We start from the raw sequence: 21,901 nt of genomic DNA on the forward strand, positions 1-21,901 counted from the left end.
GCCGCTCAGTCACCGATGGTATCTGTTCTTTCGGACATGTCCGAAAGAACTATGTCCGAAAGAACAGATACCATCTTACAAGGGAACGTCCCCATCGCACCCCCCTCAGATTTAGTTATAAGTTGACACAGTGGATAGGCGTTGAAAAACTGAACACAGATCAATCGAGAAAACAGGAAGAAGTTGTATGGAACTATGAAAAAAATAAGCAAAATATACAAACTGCGTAGTCCATGTGCAAGATAGGTAACATCAAGGACAGTGTGAGCTCAGGAACACTGTGGTCCAGTGGTTAGCGTGAGCAGCTGCGGCACGAGAGGTCCTTGGTTCAAGTCTTCCCTCGAGTGAAAAGTTTAATTTTTTTTTATTTTCTGACAATTATTATCTGTCCGTCCGTCCTCTACGTTTGATGGATTCATATTGCCCACGGAATACATCTCACGTATTTAATGCACTCTCCTCCAAAGTAGCGAACAGTCAACTGCCAGCCAGGGAACCTCGTTAGCAGGAATACTCTCTCTTCCGTGCGCTGTAGTCGACTGACGTCGTGTGCTTCGATGTTTGTTTAGGTGTAGCGTCACCATACTACAGCGCCGTTACCTCGCATCGGACGGACGGGCGGACAGATAATAATTGTCTGAAAATAAAAAATTAAAATTTTCACTCGAGGGAAGAGTTTTAAAAAAAAATCTCAATTTGTTCGTTGTATCTGCTCTGGGCGGACGTCGAAAGACACCCGTTTCAGTTCGTTGTTGATCCATCCAAGGACCTCTCGTTTCACGACTGCTCGCGCTAACCACGGGACCACGGCGCTCCTGAACTCACACGCTCCTTGATGTTGCCTATCTTGCACATGGATTACTCAATTTGTATATTTTGCTTATTTTTTTCATAGTTCCACACAACTTCTTCCTGTTTTCTCGATCGATCTGTGTTCAGTTTTTCAAGGCCTATCCACTGTGCCAACTTATAACTAAATCTGAGGGGGGTGCGGTGGGGAGGTTCCCTCGTCAGTGAATACGAGTGGAATCGAACACTTGAGTTGAATGGCGGGCAGCGGCGCGACGCACCTGGAAGGCGGGCGTGGGGCCGAGGCCGGGGGCGAGCGCGGCGGCGGCGGCGGCGGCGTCGTTGCCGTTGTCGCGGTCTGCGGCGGCGGCGGCGGCGGCGTCGTCGTCCTCCAGGCTGGAGTAGCTGGCCGTGGTGGCGTCCGAGTCGCCCTCGGAGTGGCTGCAGCCCGAGGCGCGGCCCTCCTCTTCCGAGTGGACGCTGCTGCTGGAGCTGCTGGAGCTGCAGCCGCCGCCGGTCAGCGCCGCCCCCGAGCTCACGTGGTTCCCGTTGTCGTCGTCCTCGCCCTCGCCGCTGTTCCCGTTGCTGCTGTCCAGGCTGGCGGCTTCCACTGCGGACACGTGCCGCAAATTATTAATTCACTTCTGCTTTCGCTGAACACCTCCTGATAGCCAGTCATACGCCTAAACATTTAGAAGGCACTGTTATCCTACACAGAGAAGTCAATGGGCGTAGATTAGATCTGTGGGAAGAGATACAAATTTTCAAACATCTTCAGCTCAAGGACGGTAATATACTGAACGCCCAGTTGAACCTTGCTTGTAGACAATTTTACGAAGGCTTTAAACCTGTACTGCTTATGGTATAACATTAATGCTGGTAAACTTTGTGGTTAATTTCCTCAGGAAGCTATGATGCACCTTCAGTGCTTTAAGCTCACTACCCCTTATGTAATGGTGGTTTTCTCACGATGTATGTTTGCTACTACATTGGCCCTTATGTGATTTTGTCTGGCTCTAAAATTTTGGTTTTCTCTGTGAATGTGTATTAACAGGATCGTGTACCAGTGTTCGTAATTCTTTCTTGACAAGAGCCATTAATGTCAATTTTAAAGTTCTGACATACACAGGGTGTTACAAAAAGGTACGGCCAAACTTTCAGGAAACATTCCTCAGACACAAACAAAGAAAATATGTTATGTGGACATGTGTCCGGAAACGCTTCCTTTCCATGTTACAGCTCATTTTATTACTTCTCTTCAAATCACATTAATCATGGAATGGCAACACACAGCAACAGAACGTACCAGCGTGACTTCAAACACTTTGTTACAGGAAATGTTCAAAATGTCCTTCGTTAGCGAGGATACGTGCATCCACCCTTCGTCGCATGGAATCCCTGATGCGCTAATGCAGCCCTGGAAAATGGCGTATTGTATCGCAGCCGTCCACAATACGAGCACGAAGAATCTCTACATTTGGTACCGGGGTTGCGTAGACAAGAGCTTTCAAATGCTCCCATGAATGAAAGTCAAGGGGGTTGAGGTCAGGAGAGCGTGGAGGCAAGGGAATTGGTCCGCCTCTACCAATCCATCGGTCACCGAATCTGTTGTTGAGAAGCGTACGAACACTTCGACTGAAATGTGCAGGAGCTCCATCGTGCATGAACCACATGTTGTGTCGTACTTTTAAAGGCACATGTTCTAGCAGCACACGTAGAGTATCCCGTATGAAATCATGATAACATGCTCCATGGAGCGTAGGCGGACGAAACTAAAATGAGCTCTAACATGGAAATTAAGCGTTTCCGGACATATGTCCACATAACATCTTTTCTTTATTTCCGTGTGAGGAATGTTTCCTGAACGTTTGGCCGTACCTTTTTGTAACACCCCACTGGCTAGGTAAAGCGCCCTAGTAAGAAAGGGTTGTCTTCCTCCAGCACAATGGATCCTTCCTCATATTCTGGGTGAACAAACAGCCGTGTGGCATGAGAGGTGGTATGCCTTTACGATGCACACAGTGACTTGCCTCCCCTCATATTTACATATTACTCTGAGTAATTCGATTTGGGGAAGTACAGCCGAATATAGTCATTACAAGGCTAGTATTGGGAACTCAGAAGGTATGAATATTTTCCTCTCTAATTACATGCGGTGAAAATTTGCTACTCCTTCACACGCAGACTTCCCACCCAGCGTCTCTCGTCACTCGGGTGGTCCGGTGTCAGGCGGGTTCTGCTGATCTTGAAAAGGTTAAGCCGACGGGTGTGAGGGAGTTGAGTGGATGCTGTGCAGACGCCGACGTTGTCATAAAAGAGGGGGCGACACGCTCACAGGGGCCTGAAGGAGCGGCTGGGGTTAGAGATTCCGTTACTTCGCAGAAACTTAGTGAAAACACTTTCTGACGGGCTACCAGCGAAGCGTGGGGATGACTTGTGTTCCCAGGCAGTCTTGGGGGGGCAAATTCCCACGTTTTCTGCAACATCATAACTGTGATTGGTTTGCCAGGCGATAGTTCCGTGACGTAGCAAAGGAATAGTAGTGCTTTGGCAATACAGTGAAATTTTCCACCGGTTTTCGAGTTGCTGATTGGTATGTTTAACCATGGCCACTGTGGTGGGGGCAGTAATGTTAAGTGTTTGGCTTGTACGAGACCTCTTGGCAGAGTCGGCTCTCGCCTTTCGGTTGGAGTAGGTTACAAGACTGAGCTCTCGCTGCTCTGGACAGCCTGCCTTCCGTTGGCTGTCTAATATACTTTCATTTAATTCTAACTGTTTAACGAAGTTGCTGAAGTTTCGACTTCAATGTAACTTTCCGAGTACAGTTGGCAATTGACGTTCTGCGTACAAGCGGCCTATGTTGTCTGTCTTGGGCAGTTTTGGCTAAAGTTGACTGTATCTGAGTTACTGTGTGACTTCGCTTGTTAAAATCACTGTACCGTTAGTGGTTGTGTGGCGAGCCTTCTTCATCTCCCTCGGAGGCGCATTTGTATTGCTAGGAAGTCTTCAGTCTGGAACAACCAGACCAGGATAATTTGTTTCGGGCTATACTCGCGACATTATCATCACCACGACGGGACGTCGAAGGAACCAGCCATCGCTTCCGGTACGCCAGATCGTGTCCTTGCAGTTAAGAAGACAGCTTGGTAATGTACGTCCGCAGCACCGGCAAATCAGGGAATTTTGCTACGTGATAATCAGAGCTCAGCAGAGCGCGCCTGTTCGTCTTTTCTAACTTTGTTCTGTCTTGGGTGTTCATTGTCTGAGCTATCACTACTGTAGCAGCAATTAATGTTGCGTTGTCTGGGTGTTTCTCTTAAAGATTTGAGTTGCAAGGAATTGGCTCCACATACACTTGGTCATAAATGTCACAATCTAGTTTATGGACAACTTCACCTTCACAGCATTTATTTGAGTATCCAATTTGATGTATTGTAAATGTTTCATGTGTTTAGTTTATTATTTTGAGTTTCGTCATAATAAATCAAATTGTTGGTCAGAATTTTCATTCTGTTAATCGGTAGAGCAAACCTTTCATTTCTCACATATGACAATGAAACTTTCCTTTATCTAATTAATTTCTATCCAATTAAATTACTGCAGGTGCCAAAATCATTTCTACTCCACTTGCAGGGTCGATTACAGTCAGTTCGCATTTCTTCTTAATCCGTATGCAACAGCAAAAGTCGGAGTTAGAAAAGGGTGGGCTTAGAGCATCATTTCCATATGAAGATTCTAGAAGAATCTAGTGTTAAATACACTGCTAGCCCCGGCACCTCGCATGCATATTTAGCTGCATTGACCCCAAGTGGGTAGGGTCGGGATTTTCTTCCTCCATGCACAATGGACCCTTTCCTTCTATTCTGGGCAAACAAACAGCCATGTGACATATTTAGCTGGACTGACTCGGTGTGGGTACATTCAGCACCTAAAAAGAAAGGGTTTTCTTCCTCCATGCACAGTGGAGCCTTTTCTCGTATTCTGGTTGAGCAAACACCTACACTGAAGCGCCAAAGAAAGTGGTATAGGCATGCGTATTCAAATACAGAGATACGTAAATAGACAGAATACGGCGCTGCTTTTCGCAACACCCTTATAAGACAAGTGTCTGGCGCAGTTGTTAGATCGATTACTGCTGCTACAGTGACAGGTTATCAAGATTTAAGTGAGTTTGAACGTGGTGCTATAGTCGGCGCTTGGGCGATGAGACACAGAATTTCGGAGTCCACGATGAAGTGGGGATTTTACCATGCAACCATTTCAGAAATGTACCGCAAATATCAGGTATCCGGTAAAATATTGAATCTCCGACATAACTGCGTCCGGAAAAAGATCCTGCAGGGACAGGACCAACGACAACTGAAGAGAATCGTTCAGTTTGACGGAATTGCAACCATTTCGCAAATTGCGGTAGATTTCAAAGCTGGGGCATCAACAAATGTCAGTGTGCGAACCATTTAATGAAACATCAACGATATGGGCTTTCGGAGCCGAAAGCCCACTCGTGTACCCTTGATGACGGCACGACACAAAACTTTACGCATCCCCTGGGCCCTTCAACACCGACGTTGAACTGTTGATGACTGGAAGAATGTTGTCTGGTCAGTCGAGTCTCATTTCAAATTGTATTAAGCAGATGGATATGTACGGGTATGCAGATAACCTCATGAATCCATGGGCCCTGCATGTCAGCAGGGGACTGTTCAAGCTTGTGGAGGCTCTGTAATGGTGTGGGGCGTGTGCAGTTGTAGTGATATGGGACCCCTGATACGTCTAGATAGTACTCTGACAGGTGACACGTACGTGAGCTTCCTGTCTGTTCACCTGCATCCATTCATTTTCATAACCTAAAGTTAATGGCTGTTGGTAGAGTTGATTGAATTGTAAAGTACGTACCAGCTGATGTCCCCTTGCCGTAATGGACCGACAGAGACTGCATCCATTCATGTCCATTGTGCGTTCCGACGGACTTGGGCAATTCCAGCAAGACAATGCGACACCTCACATGTCCAGAATTGCTACAGAGTCGCTCCAGGAACACTCTTCTGAGTTTATACACTTCCGCTGGCCACCAAACTCCCCATACATGAACGTTGCAACGTGCTGTTCAGAAGGGATCTCTTCCCTCCCGTGCTGTTACGAATTTATGGAGTGCTCTGCAGGATTCATGGTGTCAGTTGCCTCTAGCACTACTTCAGACATTAGTCGAGTGCATGCCACGTCGTGTTGCGACACTTATGCGTGCTAACGGTGTCCCTACACGATATTAGGCAAGTGTACCAGTTTCTTTGGCTCTTCAGTGTATGTGGCATATTTAGCTGGTAGACGCCGCAGGCTCGATAAAGCCGCCTAGTCAGAAAGAGTGGTCTTGCTCCACATGCAATTATCCCTCTCCTCATGGTGTGTCAGTGTTTTGTCTTACATCTGTCTGGTCAGTGCATGCGTACTGTAGTGTCCGTTTCTGTTGTAGGATAAAACTGGGAGACGCGCCACATGCGGTACAGACTGCGCAACCCTCATAGTTTTGAAAAACACCGACAGAGTGTGCTCGTATCAGGACTGCAGTTGCTCAATGGAAGCTGGCCCAGAACAAAAGTGTTTACGTTTTGATCGAGGAGGCTTTACATAAGCTCAGGGGGAATAACTGAGGTAAGTTTATAAATACCCCTTCAAAACTTTTTCAGCATCACAATTTGTTTCTTAGTGTATGCTAAATAGTAAAAATGTTCCAAATGTCTGAGTAGTTGTATTAACAGTAAGTTATATTGGGTGTGTTTTGATTCTAGTGCGGCCATCTTGGCTATCAGTGTCACAAACTTAAAAGGTGCGGCGTCTCCGTCCTACAGTACAGCTGCTGCACATTTTTCCGTTATACACACTTGCTGCACAAGTCAAATAACAGTTTTAAATAAGCGAAAACATTTCTTTTTGTATTTTCGTTCTAATGGCATAGCATGCACTTTTCAGATCCCCAACGACTCAGATGATGACAAAAAAAAAGAGTAAAAAATGGTCTTCGTAGATATGTGTTAGACGTGCAGAGAATTATACCTGAAAACTACAAAAACAAGAAGGAAAGATTGTTATGTGGCGAAACTTGTATGTTTTTGTTACACAAAGATTGCACAATTTTTCATATGTTTTGTGTCAGTTGTGGCCGAGAAAATAAAAAGAAAACGAAACGATCTAAATTTGCAAACCTTACTTTTTTATTTGATTTAATATTTCACTAGGAATTATTGAGTGTCTTAACTAAAGATAAATGGATGATATGTCTTAGTTTTAATGTTTTCAATAAGTAAACTAGTTATCTAAACCAATGAACTAATTATGTACGAGGGTTATTCGAAAAGTAAGAAACGATAGATCGCGAAATGGAAACCACAGTGAAAATCCGATGAAGTTTTGCACAGGTGTGTTGGGCAGTGTCTCTAGTATGCGTGTAGATCTCGTTACGTCCTTCTTTTTAGTTCTGAGCACACACGGAGCACATAAAGATACCTAGAACAACGGTGTCTCCCGCCAAGTACGAGGGCCTGGTGAGAAATTTCGCCTGGAGCTATGCAGCCAACATTACACAACTGTCGTGCGTTTCGTTCTTCAAGACAACACCCAACCGCATGCTGCAGGAGCAATCAAGATGCTCCTGCATCGTTTTCAGTTGGTAATGTTTGGTTACCCACAATACAGCCCGTAATTGTCTCCCTCTGAGTTTCATCTCTGTTCACATGAACCGCTAGCTATGAAGACAATATTTCTGGCACAGACAACGAGCTGCAGGCCATCGTAGAGAATTGGAGGAAAGCACTGGCGGCTGCCTTGTATAACGAGGGTATTAGAAAGTTGGTACGACGCTACGACAAACGTCTAAGTCGGATCGGCGATTATGGAGATAAGTAGCTGGAGGTTATAGCTAACTTTGCAAATAAAACAGTTTTGACTTTCAATTTGGTTTCCATTTCGCGACCTATCGTTCCTTACTTTCCGAATAGCCCTCGCATCTAAGGTGGCAATGATTGAACTACACTCCTGGAAATAGAAAAAAGAACACATTGACACCGGTGTGTCAGACCCACCATACTTGCTCCGGACACTGCGAGAGGGCTGTACAAGCAATGATCACACGCACGGCACAGCGGACACACCAGGAACCGCGGTGTTGGCCGTCGAATGGCGCTAGCTGCGCAGCATTTGTGCACCGCCGCCGTCAGTGTCAGCCAGTTTGCCGTGGCATACGGAGCTCCATCGCAGTCTTTAACACTGGTAGCATGCCGCGACAGCGTGGACGTGAACCGTATGTGCAGTTGACGGACTTTGAGTGAGGGCGTATAGTGGGCATGCGGGAGGCCGGGTGGACGTACCGCCGAATTGCTCAACACGTGGGGCGTGAGGTCTACACAGTACATCGATGTTGTCGCCAGGGGTCGGCGGAAGGTGCACGTGCCCGTCGACCTGGGACCGGACCGCAGCGACGCACGGATGCACGCCAAGACCGTAGGATCCTACGCAGTGCCGTAGGGGACCGCACCGCCACTTCCCAGCAAATTAGGGACACTGTTGCTCCTGGGGTATCGGCGAGGACCATTCGCAACCGTCTCCATGAAGCTGGGCTATGGTCCCACACACCGTTAGACCGTCTTCCGCTCACGCCCCAACATGGCGCAGCCCGCCTCCAGTGGTGTCGCGACAGGCGTGAATGGAGGGACGAATGGAGACGTGTCGTCTTCAGCGACGAGAGTCGCTTCTGCCTAGGTGCCAATGATGGTCGTATGCGTGTTTGGCGCCGTGCAGGTGAGCGCCACAATCAGGACTGCATACAACCGAGGCACACAGGGCCAACACTCGGCATCATGGTGTGGGGAGCGATCTCCTACACTGGCCGTACACCTCTGGTGATTGTCGAGGGGACACTGAATAGTGCACGGTACATCCAAACCGTCATCGAACCCATCGTTCTACCATTCCTAGACCGGCAAGGGAACTTGCTGTTCCAACAGGACAATGCACGTCCGCATGTATCCCGTGCCACCCAACGTGCTCTAGAAGGTGTAAGTCAACTACCCTGGCCAGCAAGATCTCCGGATCTGTCCCCCATTGAGCATGTTTGGGACTGGATGAAGTGTCGTCTCAAGCGGTCTGCACGTCCAGCACGAACGCTGGTCCAACTGAGGCGCCAGGTGGAAATGGCATGGCAAGCCGTTCCACAGGACTACATCCAGCATCTCTAGGATCGTCTCCATGGGAGAATAGCAGCCTGCATTGCTGCGAAAGGTGGATATACACTGTACTAATGCCGACATTTTGCATGCTCTGTTGCCTGTGTCTATGTGCCTGTGGTTCTGTCAGTGTGATCATGTGATGTATCTGACCCCAGGAATGTGTCAATAAAGTTTCCCCTTCCTGGGACAATGAATTCACTGTGTTCTTATTTCAATTTCCAGGAGTGTATATGAAATAAAATCGTCAGTTTGCGTGAGGGCGTCCAAACTGCACGGTTGGCTGTGGGGCATTGTGGTAATTAGTATGCGCATGGTCACGCGCCTTATTGTTGTCGGCGATTTTCATTTGGATGGGTTCGTCAATAAGTGAAATTGGCGCATTTCGGGGACTGAGAAACCGCATTTCGCGATCGAGGAGTCTCTTCACCTTCAGCGAGTGACTGTGTGGTGTGCAGTGTCGAGTCACGGAATGATCGGTGTGACACTCCTTGATTGTACCATGACTGCCAAACAGTACGTGAAGGTTTAGAAAGATGATTTCATCCCCATTATCCAAAATGACCCTGATTTCAACAAGCTGTATCGTGGTTCATGCAGGACAGAGCTCGATGCCATCAAAGCAGGAGAGTGTTTGATGTTCTGGAGGAGCCCTTTGGGGACCGCGTTCTGGTTCTGGGGTCTTGATATGGGTTTCGATTGGCCACCACGCTCTCCTATTCTGAACACATGCGATTCCTTTTTGTGGGGCTGTATTAAAGATGAGGTGTACAGCAATAGCCCCAAAACCTTTGATGATCTGGAAACAGCCATTCAGGAGGTCATAGACAGCATTGATGTCACGAACTTCAGCAGTCATGCTGAATTTCTCTATTCGTCTGCGCCACATCATCACCAAGGATGGCAGGCATATCGAACATGTCATAAAGTAAATACGAATATCTGTAGTGACGTTTTAGGCAACGGCCTTGTCGCAGTGGATACACCGGTTCCCGTGAGATCACGGAAGTTTACCGCTGTCGGGATGGGTAACCATACAGGCCGCCATGCGCTGATGCCATTTTTCGGGGTTCACTCAGCCTCGTGATGCCAATAGACCGAATAGTAGCGGCTTCGGTCAAGAATACCATCATAACGACCGGGAGAGCGGTGTGCTGTCCCCACGCCCCTCCTATCCACATCCTCCCCTGAGGATGACACGGCGGTCGGATGGTACCGGTAGGCCCCTCGTGGCCTCAAGACGCAGTGCTTTTTTGTGTTTACGTTTATGTGTCGAACAAATTGCGTGTACGCCATATAGTTTGTACCTAATTTATGTTTTTTTCATGTAGGTCAATAATTGTCACCCTGTATATAAAAATACTGAAGGGCAAAAGAAACTGGTACACCTGCCTAATATCCTGTAGGCCCTCAGCGAGCACGCAGAAGTGGCACAACATAACATGGCACGGACTCGGCTAATCTCTGAAGTAGTGCTAGAGGGAAGTGACACCATGAATCCTGCAGGGCTGACCTTAAGTCCGTAAGAACACGAGGGGGTGGAGGTCTTTTCTGAACAGCACGTTGCTAGACATCCCACGTATGCTCAGTAATGTTCATGTCTGGGGAGTCTGGTCGTCCGTCGAAGCATTTAAACTGAGAAGAGTGTTCCTGGAGCCACTCTGTATCAATTCCGCACGCGTGGAGTGTCCCATTCTCCTTCTGGAATTTTCCAAGGCTGTCGGGACACACAATGGACATTAATGGATGCAGGTGATCAGACAGAATGCTTACGTACGTTTCACCTGTCAGAGTTGTATCTAGACGTATCAGGAGGCCCATATCACTCCAACTATACACGCCCCACGCCATTACAGAGCCTCCACCAGCTTGAACAGTCCCCTGCTGACATGCAGCGTCCATGGATTCGTGAGACTGTCATCATACCCGTACACGTCCATCCGCTCGATACAATTTGAAACGAGACTCGTCCGATAAGACAACATGTTTCCAGTCACCAACAGTCCAATGTCGGAACTGACGGGCGCAGGCGAGGAGTAAAGCTTTGTGTCGCGCAGTCATCAAGGGTACAGGAATGGGCCTTCGGCTCCGAAAGCCCATGTCGATGATGTTTCGTTGAATGGTTCCCACGCTGCCACTTGTTGATGGCCCAGCTTTGAATTCTGCGGCAATTTGCGGAAGGGTTGCACTACCGACACGTTGAACGATTCTCTTCAGTCGTCGTTTGTCCCGTTCTAGCAGGATCTTTATCCAGCCGCACCGATGTCGCAAATTTGATATTTTACCGGATTCCTGATATTCACGGTACGATCGTGAAGTGGTCGTACAGAAAAATCTGCACTTCATCGCTACCTCGGAGATGCTGTGTCGCATCGCTCGTGCGCCGACTATAACACCACGTTCAAACTCATTTAAATCTTGATAACCTGTCGTCGTAGCAGCAGAAACCGATCTAACAACAGCGCCAGACACTTGTTGTTTTTTACAGGCGTTGCCGACCGCAGCGCCGTATTCTGCCTGTTTACATCTTTCTTTTTCTATACACATGCCTATACCAGTTTCTATGTCGCTTTAGTGTATATATCATTAAGAAACTACTGTTAATATTTCATCGTTTTTTCTTCATCCCACAACATATCTATAACTGAAAATGTATACATAAGTGTGTATATACAGGCTTTGACTTAAAAAAGCGGGATAGTTTTGCGGTTTTTAACATGCAGCATATCACCCATAGTACAGCTGGCATCAGGTGAATACCTTTATTTTTTCCGTTACGAAACTAGCTACTGACAATAATATTCTACTCCTATCGATAACACAAATCACTTTCAATTCACGTTTACTGGCACCGTAGACTGCAATAATGCATCAGAGGATAGACTGACGTCTGGGTTCGTGATGGCAGGGGGAAGGGAGACAATGTTAGCAAGCTTGTGAATCCCCGCAACTCATGTTCGTCGTATCGGCGCACTGCTGCTGCCAGCTGAAAAATGGTTCAAATGGTTCTGAGCACTATGGGACTTAACATCTGTGGTCATCAGTCCCGTAGAACTTAGAACTACTAAAACCTAACTAACCTAAGGACATCACACATGTCCATTCCCAAGGCAGGACTCGAACCTGCCACCGTAGCGGTCACGCGGTTCCACACTGAAGCGCCTAGAACCGCTAGGCCACACGGGCCGGCTGCCAGTTGAGTCCATTGTTGCTGGATAGAGATAGGTTTCCCGCGGCATCAAATAGACCCATCAAAAAAAGTTTTGCCTCACCTCAGTTAGAGAGTTCCGGAACCTGTACAGAAAATTGGAGTGGAGGTCAACATAAACATCATTTCCGCCCTTTTTATTGTTCATGAAAACCATACATTGCATTTTGTACCTCCATACAGCGAGACCTTCAGAGGCTGTGGTTCAGAATGCTGTACACACCGGTACCTCTAATACCCAGTAGCACGTCCTCTTGCATTGATGCATGCCTGTATTCGTCGTGGCGTACTATACACGAGTTCATCAAGGCACTGTTGGTCCAGATTGTCCCACTCCTCAACGGCGATTCGGCGTAGATCCCTCAGAGTGGTTAGTGGGTCACGTCGTCCATAAAAAGCCCTTTTCAGTCTATCCCAGGCGTGTTCGATACCACAAGAACACAAAAATTTTAGCAGTAGCCCAAACTCTTTTAAATCTAAACTGAAGCGTTTTCTCATGGCTCACTCCTTCTATTCTGTCGAGGAGCTCCTGGAAGAGCTAAAAAAAAAATAAGCAAATTCCAGTGTTACATTGTTGATTTTCTTTATTTAAACTTACGACTTGTCACCTGAATATGTTTTTTTTATATTTCATTTTATTTGTTTCTAATATCGTGTTATAATTTCATGTATTGACTCGTTCCATGACCATGAAGGCTTCTCCTTGATTTGGTCCCACGGAACAATAAATAAATAAATTCATGACTGGAGAACATCAGGCCACTTTAGTCGAGCGATGTCGTTGCCCTGAAGGAAGTCATACAGAAGATGTGCACGATCGACGCGGGAATTGTCGTCCATGAAGACGAATGCCTCGCCAATATGCTGCCGATACGGTTGCACTATCGGTCGGAGGATGGCATTCACGTATCGTACAGCCGTTACAGCGCCTTCCATAACCATCAGTGGCGTACGTCGCCCCCACATAATGTCACCCCAAAACAGCAGCGAATCTCCACCTTGCTGTACTCGCTGGACAGCGTGCCTAAGGCGTTCAGCATGACCGGGTTGCCTCCAAACACGTCTCCGACGATTGTCTGGTTGAAGGCATATGCGACACTCATCCGTGAAGAGAGCGTGATGCCAATGCTGAACAGTCCATTCTGCATGTTGTTGGGCCCGTCTGTGGCATGGTGCCATCGTTACAAAGATGGACCTCACCATGGACGTCTGGAGTGAAGTTGCGCATCATGCGCCCTATTGCGCGCTGTTTGAGTAATAACACGACGTCCTGTGGCTGCACAAAAACATTGTTCAGCATGATGGCGTTGCTGTCAGGATTCCTGCGAGCCATAATCCGTTGGTAGCGGTCGTCCACTGCAGTAGTAGCCCGTGGGCGGCCTGAGTGAGGCATGTCTTCGATAGTTCCTGTCTCTCTCTGAAACTCCCCCATGTCCGAACAACATCGCTTTGGTTCACTCTTAGATGCCTGGATACTTCCCTTGTTTAGAGCCCTTCCTGGCAAAAAGTAACAATGCCGACACGGTGGAATCGCGGTACTGACCGTCTAGGCACGGTTGAACTACAGACAACACGAGCCGTGTCCCTCCTTCCTGGTGGAATGACTGGAACTGATCGGCTGTCGGACCCCCTCCGTCTAATAGGCGCTGCTCATGCGTGGTTGTTTAGATCTTTGGACGCGTTTAGTGACATCTCTGAACAAGCAAAGGGACTGTGTCTGTGATACAATACCCACAGTCAACGTCCCTCTTTAGGGGTTCTTTGAACCGGGGTGATGCAAAACTTTTTTGATGTGTGTATTTGGCCATTTTTGAGACTGGCGGGAATTTTAAATCAAACACTGGACGATTTTGTATTAATTTGGAGTATAAACGCACCTGAATTTTGGAGGTAATTTTTCGAAGAAATAAGTGCGTCTTATAACCGGGAAAATACGGTAAGTGGACAGACGTAGTAAGAACTACGGTCAGATAAGAACGCACGACGGGAGAGAACTGTGTAAACAACTGGCCAGAATATGGGGGATACAAGTACGACGTGTTGTAAAGGGATAAATTTTCTGTTGGAATGGGCAGTACACAGTATGCGTGGTGAAATCAGTGGATCAATGATGTTCGTGAAAGTCTGAATGGCGAGACGATACAGTAGGAAGATATCCAGGACGGCATTAACCAAATCGAAAAAAAAAATATTCTCTAATATCATTTATTTTGTTTTCTGTTTACTTCTCTTTTGTTGTACCATTGAGCATGACGTCGCTTCCCATTAACGCCATAGATCTGGTGTTGCTTTGTATTTCCCAAAGCGAAAGATGCGGCTGAAGAAAGTATAACGTAGGGCAGAGTCTGCAGTAAAAGTTTTCAGTACTTACTGAGCTGGATCTTCTCGACGATGAGTGGGTAGAACTCTTTGGCGGCTGCGTTGTTTGGCTCATACTGCAAAACTGAAACAGAAAACACGCACGGGCCAGTTAAGGAAAAATGCTTTCCGGATTCCAGTAGGACCTTATTGAAATATGGTAAACATTTTTATAGGGCACTGCGGTCATACATTGCATCTATGTGGATTTAGAGGCGTCGGGCAGAGAAGATATCTTAGTAAGGTAATATATGGCTCTTTTTATGAGTGTCATTTGTTGGCGACTAGGGGGAGTCTGTAGAAACTACTGCCCGTTCTTGTCTTCGTATCTTCGTCGATTTCTCTAATATTCAAACCTGTTTACAGATCTGAACTGCGTGTTGGGCCGAGATACGAACATGGAAGCTCCTCTGATGTTACTCGCGTATGGTTCCATTGCGACACTACACTGCTCAGCCAGAACATTACGACCACCTGCTAATAGCCGGTACAACTTCCTCAACTCTGAGCTTTGTTTTTTCCGGGTTTAACATGATTTCACGTGTGCTAAGGTATTAATTAAAGCAGATTATCTGACACATTCATACTGTTTCAGTTAACGTTTTTCCAAAATTAATATCTATACAACTTCTGTTGAAAATTTTTTACAGTTGTCGCGACTTTAAAAAGCAAATTGGGCCAAGTAGTTAACAAATTAAAAACTTTGCGAAATTACGTATCCGACTCTCTGGAGGTTCTGGAAAGGTATTGCAGATAGGCGTCTGGAACAGGGACGAGGAGAGGCAAAAGCCACACGACAGCACTTAAGGCACGTCCCAAAAAATTCAAAATGGCTCTGAGCACTATGGGACTTAACATCTGTGGTCATCAGTCCCCTAGAACTTAGAACTACTTAAACCTAACTAACCTAAGGACAGTACACACATCCATGCCCGAGGCAAGATTCGAACCTTGCGACCGTAGCGGTCGCGCGGTTCCAGACTGAAGCGCCTAGAAACGCACGGCCACACAGGCCGGCAATCGGCGACTCTACAGGGTGTTATAAAAAGGTACCGCCCAACTTTCAGGAAACATTCCTCACACACAAAGAAAAACAAAATGTTATGTTTACATGTGTCCGGAAACGCTTACTTTCCGTGTTAGAGCTCATTTTATTACTACTCTTCAAATCACATTTATCATGGAATGGAAACACACAGCAACAGAACGCGCCAGCGTGACTTCAAACACTTTGTTACAGGAAATGTTCAAAATGTCCTCCGTCAGCGAGGATACATGCATCCATCTTCCATCGCATGGAATCCCTGATGCGCAGATGCAGTCCTGGAGAATGGCGTATTGTACCACAGCCGTCCACAATACGAACATGAAGAGTCTCTACGTTTGGTACCGGGGTTGCGTAGACAAGAGCTTTCAAATGGCCCCATGTGTGAAAGTCAAGAGGGTTGAGGTCAGGAGAGCGTGGAGGCCATGGAATTGGTCCTCCTCTACCAATCCATCGGTCACCGAATCTGTTGTACGAACACTTGGACTGAAATGTGCAGGAGCTCCATCGTGCATGAACCACATGTTGTGTCGTACTTGTAACGGCACATGTTCTAGCAGCACAGGTAGAGTATCCCGTATGAAATCATGATAACGTGCTCCATTGAGCATAGGTGGAAGAACATGGGGCCCAATCAAGACATCACCAACAATGCCTGCCCAAACGTTCACAGAAAATCTGTGCTGATGACGTGATTGCACAATTGCGTACGGATTCTCGTCAGCCCACACATGTTGATTGTGAAAATTTACAATTTGATCACTTTGGAATGAAGCCCCCATCCGTAAAGAGAACATTTGCACTGAAATGAGGATTGACACATTGTTGGATGAACCATTCGCAGAAGTGTACCCGTGGAGACCAATCAGCTGCTGATAGTGCCTGCACACGCTGAACATGGTACGGAAACAACTGGTTCTCCCGTAGCACTATCGATACTGTGACGTGGTCAACGTTACCTTGTACAGCAGCAAATTCTCTGACGCTCACATTAGGGTTATCGTAAACTGCACGAAGAATTGCCTCGTCCATTGCAGGTGTCCTCGTCGTTCTAGGTCTTCCCCAGTCGCGAGTCATAGGCTGGAATGTTCGGTGCTCCCTAAGACGCCGAACAATTGCTTCGAACGTCTTCCTGTCGGGACACCTTCGTTCTGGAAATCTGTCTCGATACAAACGTACCGCGCCACGGCTATTGGCCCGTGCTAATCCATACATCAAATGTGCATCTGCCAACTCCGCATTTGTAAACATTGCACTGACTGCAAAACCACGTTCGTGATGGACACTAACCTGTTGATGCTACGTACTGATATGCTTGATGCTAGTACTGTAGATCAATGAGTCGTATGTCAACACAAGCACCGAAGTCAGCATTACCTTCTTTCAATCGGGCCAACTGGCGATGAATCGAGGAAGTACAGTACATACTGAGGAAACTAAAATGAGCTCTAACATGGAAATTAAACGTTTCCGGACACATGTCCACAATATATCTCTTCTTTATTTGTGTGTGAGGAATGTTTCCTGAAAGTTTGGCCGTACCCTTTTGTCACACCCTGTACACATAAATTTACGGGGCCGCATCTGATATTAAATTTTGAAAACCAATCAATTATTGATACGGTAGCTGAAAAGTCCGAAAGAGAATGTAAATAAAATAACTCAAACCCGGAAACCGAGTGTAAAATTTATGTGACGACTGCAACCGAGTGAAGAAACCGACTCGCCGAAAAAACAATCGACTGACCAATCGATTGTTAAAAACAGTGGGGTGTCCTTCCAACTCTTCCACGTGCTGTCAGGGAACACTTGTTTTCCGAGTACGATTACTGATATTACTGAAGTGTGTAACTGAGTATCGTGCCCGAATCATGCGTCGTGAAGTGTCAATTTTTTCTGAAATAATAGTGTGTTCGAGATTTGGGTCAGTGATGAAAGACGTTGCTGCAATGAATCGCAAGCTAACGGATTATTTTGGAAAACCTGAGCAAAGGGCCAAAAACTCTCGTAAGGAATCTGAAGCTTGTGCTACAGAATTGGAAGCGTCACAGGCTTGTGCATCTAGAGTCTACAATTTCGACAACACAAAACGTCATATCTTCTTAATTTTAAATAATACTTCCTTCATGTTACTGAGATTTTTTACTAGTAGTTATTAGTCTAATTAAGTAAGATTAGCACTATTAAATTTAATCGATAACAAATTGTAAGAATACAACTGGTTGAAAACATAAAAAGTGGCGTCAATTTTTAAAGATGCAATTCGTCTGTAAGGAGGTAAACTATTTTCTGCACAAGCCAGCATTATTTAAATAACTTTTACTGAAACATAACACCTTATTGTTGTTTCCAGAATGAGATTTTCACTCTGCAGCGGAGTGTGCACTGGTATGGAACTTCCTGGCACTCAGTTTTAATTTTGCCAGGAAGTTTCACTTTAATGTTGTATTTTTTTTTTTTTTACAAAAGCTGGCCATATGTATTTTTGGTATTAATAATATCGACAAAATTTGTAAGATGTGAGATGGTGGTTGCTTATTCTGACTGAGGACACAACTACGTATGCTTTAATGACATTTGTTTTATGCTGCAAACTTTTCAGAGATATAAACGCTTTTACACAGTGCAATGTTAAGACAGTTGTGAAAATGACGCATCTTGTCCTCTGAAATTTAACTAATCCTAAACACAACAATACTAAATTTTAATTCGAAGTTTCTTTACAAAATTATTCTTACAATTACGTTATGATGTTGTTTAGTACTATGATAAATCATCAGATTCCGGTTCAAAGGTCGGTACTATTTAGGATGACAATCATGTCCGCAGAGGATGGTTAGTTTTGTGACAAGTGGAGCAAAAGATTACTCAAGGTCCCTCGAGTTTACAGTTGACGCAAGATGGTGAACCAACAAGTTTACACATCTGCATGCGGTATTTACCTTAGCTGTGATGAGCTGTCATATGCATGGCCGCTCTCTTCCTTCTAAATTCCTATAAAAATTTATTAAACCTTTGCTGAATTTCCCACCAGAAACTCTCTGAATGTTTCTCATTATGTGAGAAAAAAGTACTCATCCTTAAACTTGGAATATGGCGATATGCACGCACATGGGTGGAGCAGTGTGCATATTATAATGCCCTCTCAGTTCTCTCAAGAACAACTAACTAGCTGGTTCGTTTCTCATCTGCTGGAGCTAAACGACGCTACAGCTAATTTCTAACTGTGTTCCCACAAATTTCTCCTCTGAATGGTACAGAGCATTGTGCACCCTGTTCTGCACTTGACGCGTGTTCAGAGAAGAGTCTTCGAAAATTTCCGTCTTGTCTTTCTCGTAGCCGAACTGTCTCCCCACCTAGGTTCTTCCGTTCTCCGTGTCACAGCTTTTGTCGACCAATAGCGTCTGAGTCACCTGGTCGGTCTGTCGTTGACTCCCACCTTGGGACGCACCCGCCGGCCGCTGTGGCCTATCGGTTTTAGGCGCTTCACTCCAGAACCGCACTGCTGCTACGGTCGCAGGTTCGAATCCTGCCTCGGGCATGGATGTGTGTGATGTCCTTAGGTTAGTTAGGTTTAAGTAGTTCTAAGTCTAGGGGACTGAATGACCTCAGATGTTAAGTCCCATAGTGCTCAGAGCCATTTTGAATTTTTGGGACGTGCCCTAAGTGCTGTGGTGTGGCTTTTGCCTCTCCTCGCAATTGCTTCCAAACCAAAACGTTTCCTCCCGCTGCTTGTCTCACCTTCTGCTCATAGACATGCATTAAATGATCGGTGTGTTGACACCGTCGATTGAGTGTCATCCCTTTTGCGTTACATACTTATAGGCAAATTTGCTCATTACTGCCGAATTAAGTTAAGTGAAATATTCACCTTCCCGTTACGATATATAAAGCTCTTATGTAAGGTGCGAAATTGACCTTCATTTATTCTGTCACCTTACAAATTATTCAAAGCTTTCTTTCTCAACTATATCAACCAATTTTCAGTAATAGTCTATGTGGTGAGCGTACTATAAGACCTTCAGTACACACACCATCAGATGATTTGACTTGTCGCTCTAACGAAGTAGGCGAGTGTCAGCAATATGTCTCGTGGTCTTATCGTGGCGTGTTTATCTTCTACCGTTAGGTCAGACGATAGAAATTCCACTTGCACGCCTAGAGTAGCAAATTGACGGTAACCAACTTTAAACAGAACTTGATTAATTTTCACACACATTTATTAAAAAATAACAAGCATAAAAATTACTTAACTTGGTTTTGGATGCTATTTACAGTTGACAATCTGAAGTTCCTTTGGTATTGGTACGTTAATCTTATTCTCACATACATCTCTGATACTTGACAAAAGTGTCTATACATTTATATTCATGGCTATGTACAGGTATATGGTAATCTTTCTAGGCGCAGACTGCAACTTGGCTATAGACTGGTACAGAAAAATGTATAACTCGTACAGACTAATGCAGACTGGTACAGACTGATGCAGACAAATGCAGACTGACTAATCGGAGGTCTGTACACTCGTTATAATACCTCGCGCGTTCATGCATCACTGCGCGAGTGTGATCCGCGAGGGGAAAAAGTTCTACATTAGCAGCAATCTCATGGGCTGCGTTATATATTAATACGCGGATCGGCGGAAGCAGAATTTGGTCCGTCTCTATGGCAGCGCCATCTCGTAGTGCGGAGACGGACGAGCGCTGCGCCTGCGCTGTTGTGCTTAGCGGGGCGCGCTCTAGTGGGAAAGTTGTGTACTCGCTGACTACGCGGAACTATGTACACAACAGTCTATAAACATGTTAGAGCATTTCAGAAGTTTGTAAAAGCTTTTCCGACTACTAGAAGAAAGATTGGAGGCCTGCAGTAAGTAATGTGATGCGGAATCTTTCCTGGTTTTGCTGTTGTTAATCTGACTGAGACCGACTGATGGCACAGGGCGGAACCAAGCAACGACCTTCACTGACGTAGATCGCTAATGTCGTGTTAGAGTCTACAGCGTTTCTGAAGGAACGTTTGTAAACAAAACTTCCAGGCAAAGGCCACTAAATTAAGAGAAACTTGCATTTTAAATACCTTTGGGCTCCTAAATACCGTTCACGGACTGGTTTCACAAACAAATGAGAGTTACAGTGTGTAAATAATTTACAATTGAAATCTCACCCACTTCTCCCTCTGAAATTAGGAAAATAATAAACTAGCTTAAAAGCAAAAACTCACATGGAATTGATGACATTTCCAGCAAAATACTAAAAGCTTGTTCTCAACAGATAAGTACGATTCTTAGCCACCTGTGTAATAGCTCTCTGGAACAGGGCATTTTCCCTGATAGACTGAAATATTCTATTGTTATACCTTTGCATAAAAAAGCGGATGGATCTGATGTAAACAATTACTGTCCAAACTCCCTTCTGACAGCTTTATCCAAAATTTTTGAGAAAGTAATGTATTCAAGAGTAGCTTCACATATCTGTAAAAATGAAGTACTAACAAAATGTCATTTCCAGAAAGGTTTTTCAACTGAAAATGCCATATATGCTTTCACCAATGATCTGAATAACCGAACACGACCCATTGGGATTTTTTTGATCTCTCAAAGGCTTTTGATTGTGTAAATCATGAAATTCTGCTAGACGAGCTCAAGTATTGTGGCATGAGTGGGACAGTGCACAAATGGTTTAATTCGTACCTAACTGGAAGAGTGCAAAAATTTGAAATAAGCAGTTCTCATAATATGCAAAGATCAGCACATTCCTCAAACTAGGGAACTATGAAGAATGGGGTTCCACAAGGGTCGGTCTTAGGGCCTTTGTTGTTCTTAATATATATTAATGACTTGCCATTCTATATTCATGAAGAGGCAAAGTTAGTTCTCTTTGCTGATGATACGAGTATAGTAATCACGCCTGACAAACAAGAATTAACTGATGAAATTGTCAATAATGTCTTTCAGAAAATTACCAAGTGATTCCTTGTACACGGACTCTCCCTGAATTTTGATAAGACACAGTACATACAGTTCCGTACAATAAATGGTATGACGCCATTAATAAATATAGATCTTAATCAGAAGCATATAGCTAAGGTAGAATATTCAAAATTTTTGGGTGTGTCCATTGATGAGAGATTAAATGGGAAGAAACACATTGATGATCTGTCAACGTTTGAGTTCAGCTACTTATGCAATAAGAGTCATTGCAAATTTTGGTGATAAACATCTTAGTACATTAGCTTACTACGCCTATTTTCACTTGTTGCTTGCGTATGGCATCATACTTTGGGGTA

General features: G+C 45.3%; 1 protein-coding gene across 1 annotated transcript in view; it reads right to left on the reverse strand.

The window, feature by feature from the left end:
* LOC126293719 (uncharacterized) overlaps nt 1-21,901 on the reverse strand; it is a 180,607-nt gene that overhangs the window by 15,366 nt on the left and 143,340 nt on the right. Inside the window, exons 4-5 of the mRNA XM_049987031.1 lie at nt 14,585-14,656; nt 1,071-1,399 (exon numbers count right to left, since the gene is read on the reverse strand). Of these exons, the coding sequence (XP_049842988.1) occupies nt 1,071-1,399; nt 14,585-14,656 (401 nt within the window). The remainder of the gene's footprint in view (nt 1-1,070; nt 1,400-14,584; nt 14,657-21,901) is intronic.

The sequence above is a fragment of the Schistocerca gregaria genome, chromosome 10 (genome assembly GCF_023897955.1).
Source record: "Schistocerca gregaria isolate iqSchGreg1 chromosome 10, iqSchGreg1.2, whole genome shotgun sequence".
NCBI classification, from domain to species: domain Eukaryota; kingdom Metazoa; phylum Arthropoda; class Insecta; order Orthoptera; family Acrididae; genus Schistocerca; species Schistocerca gregaria.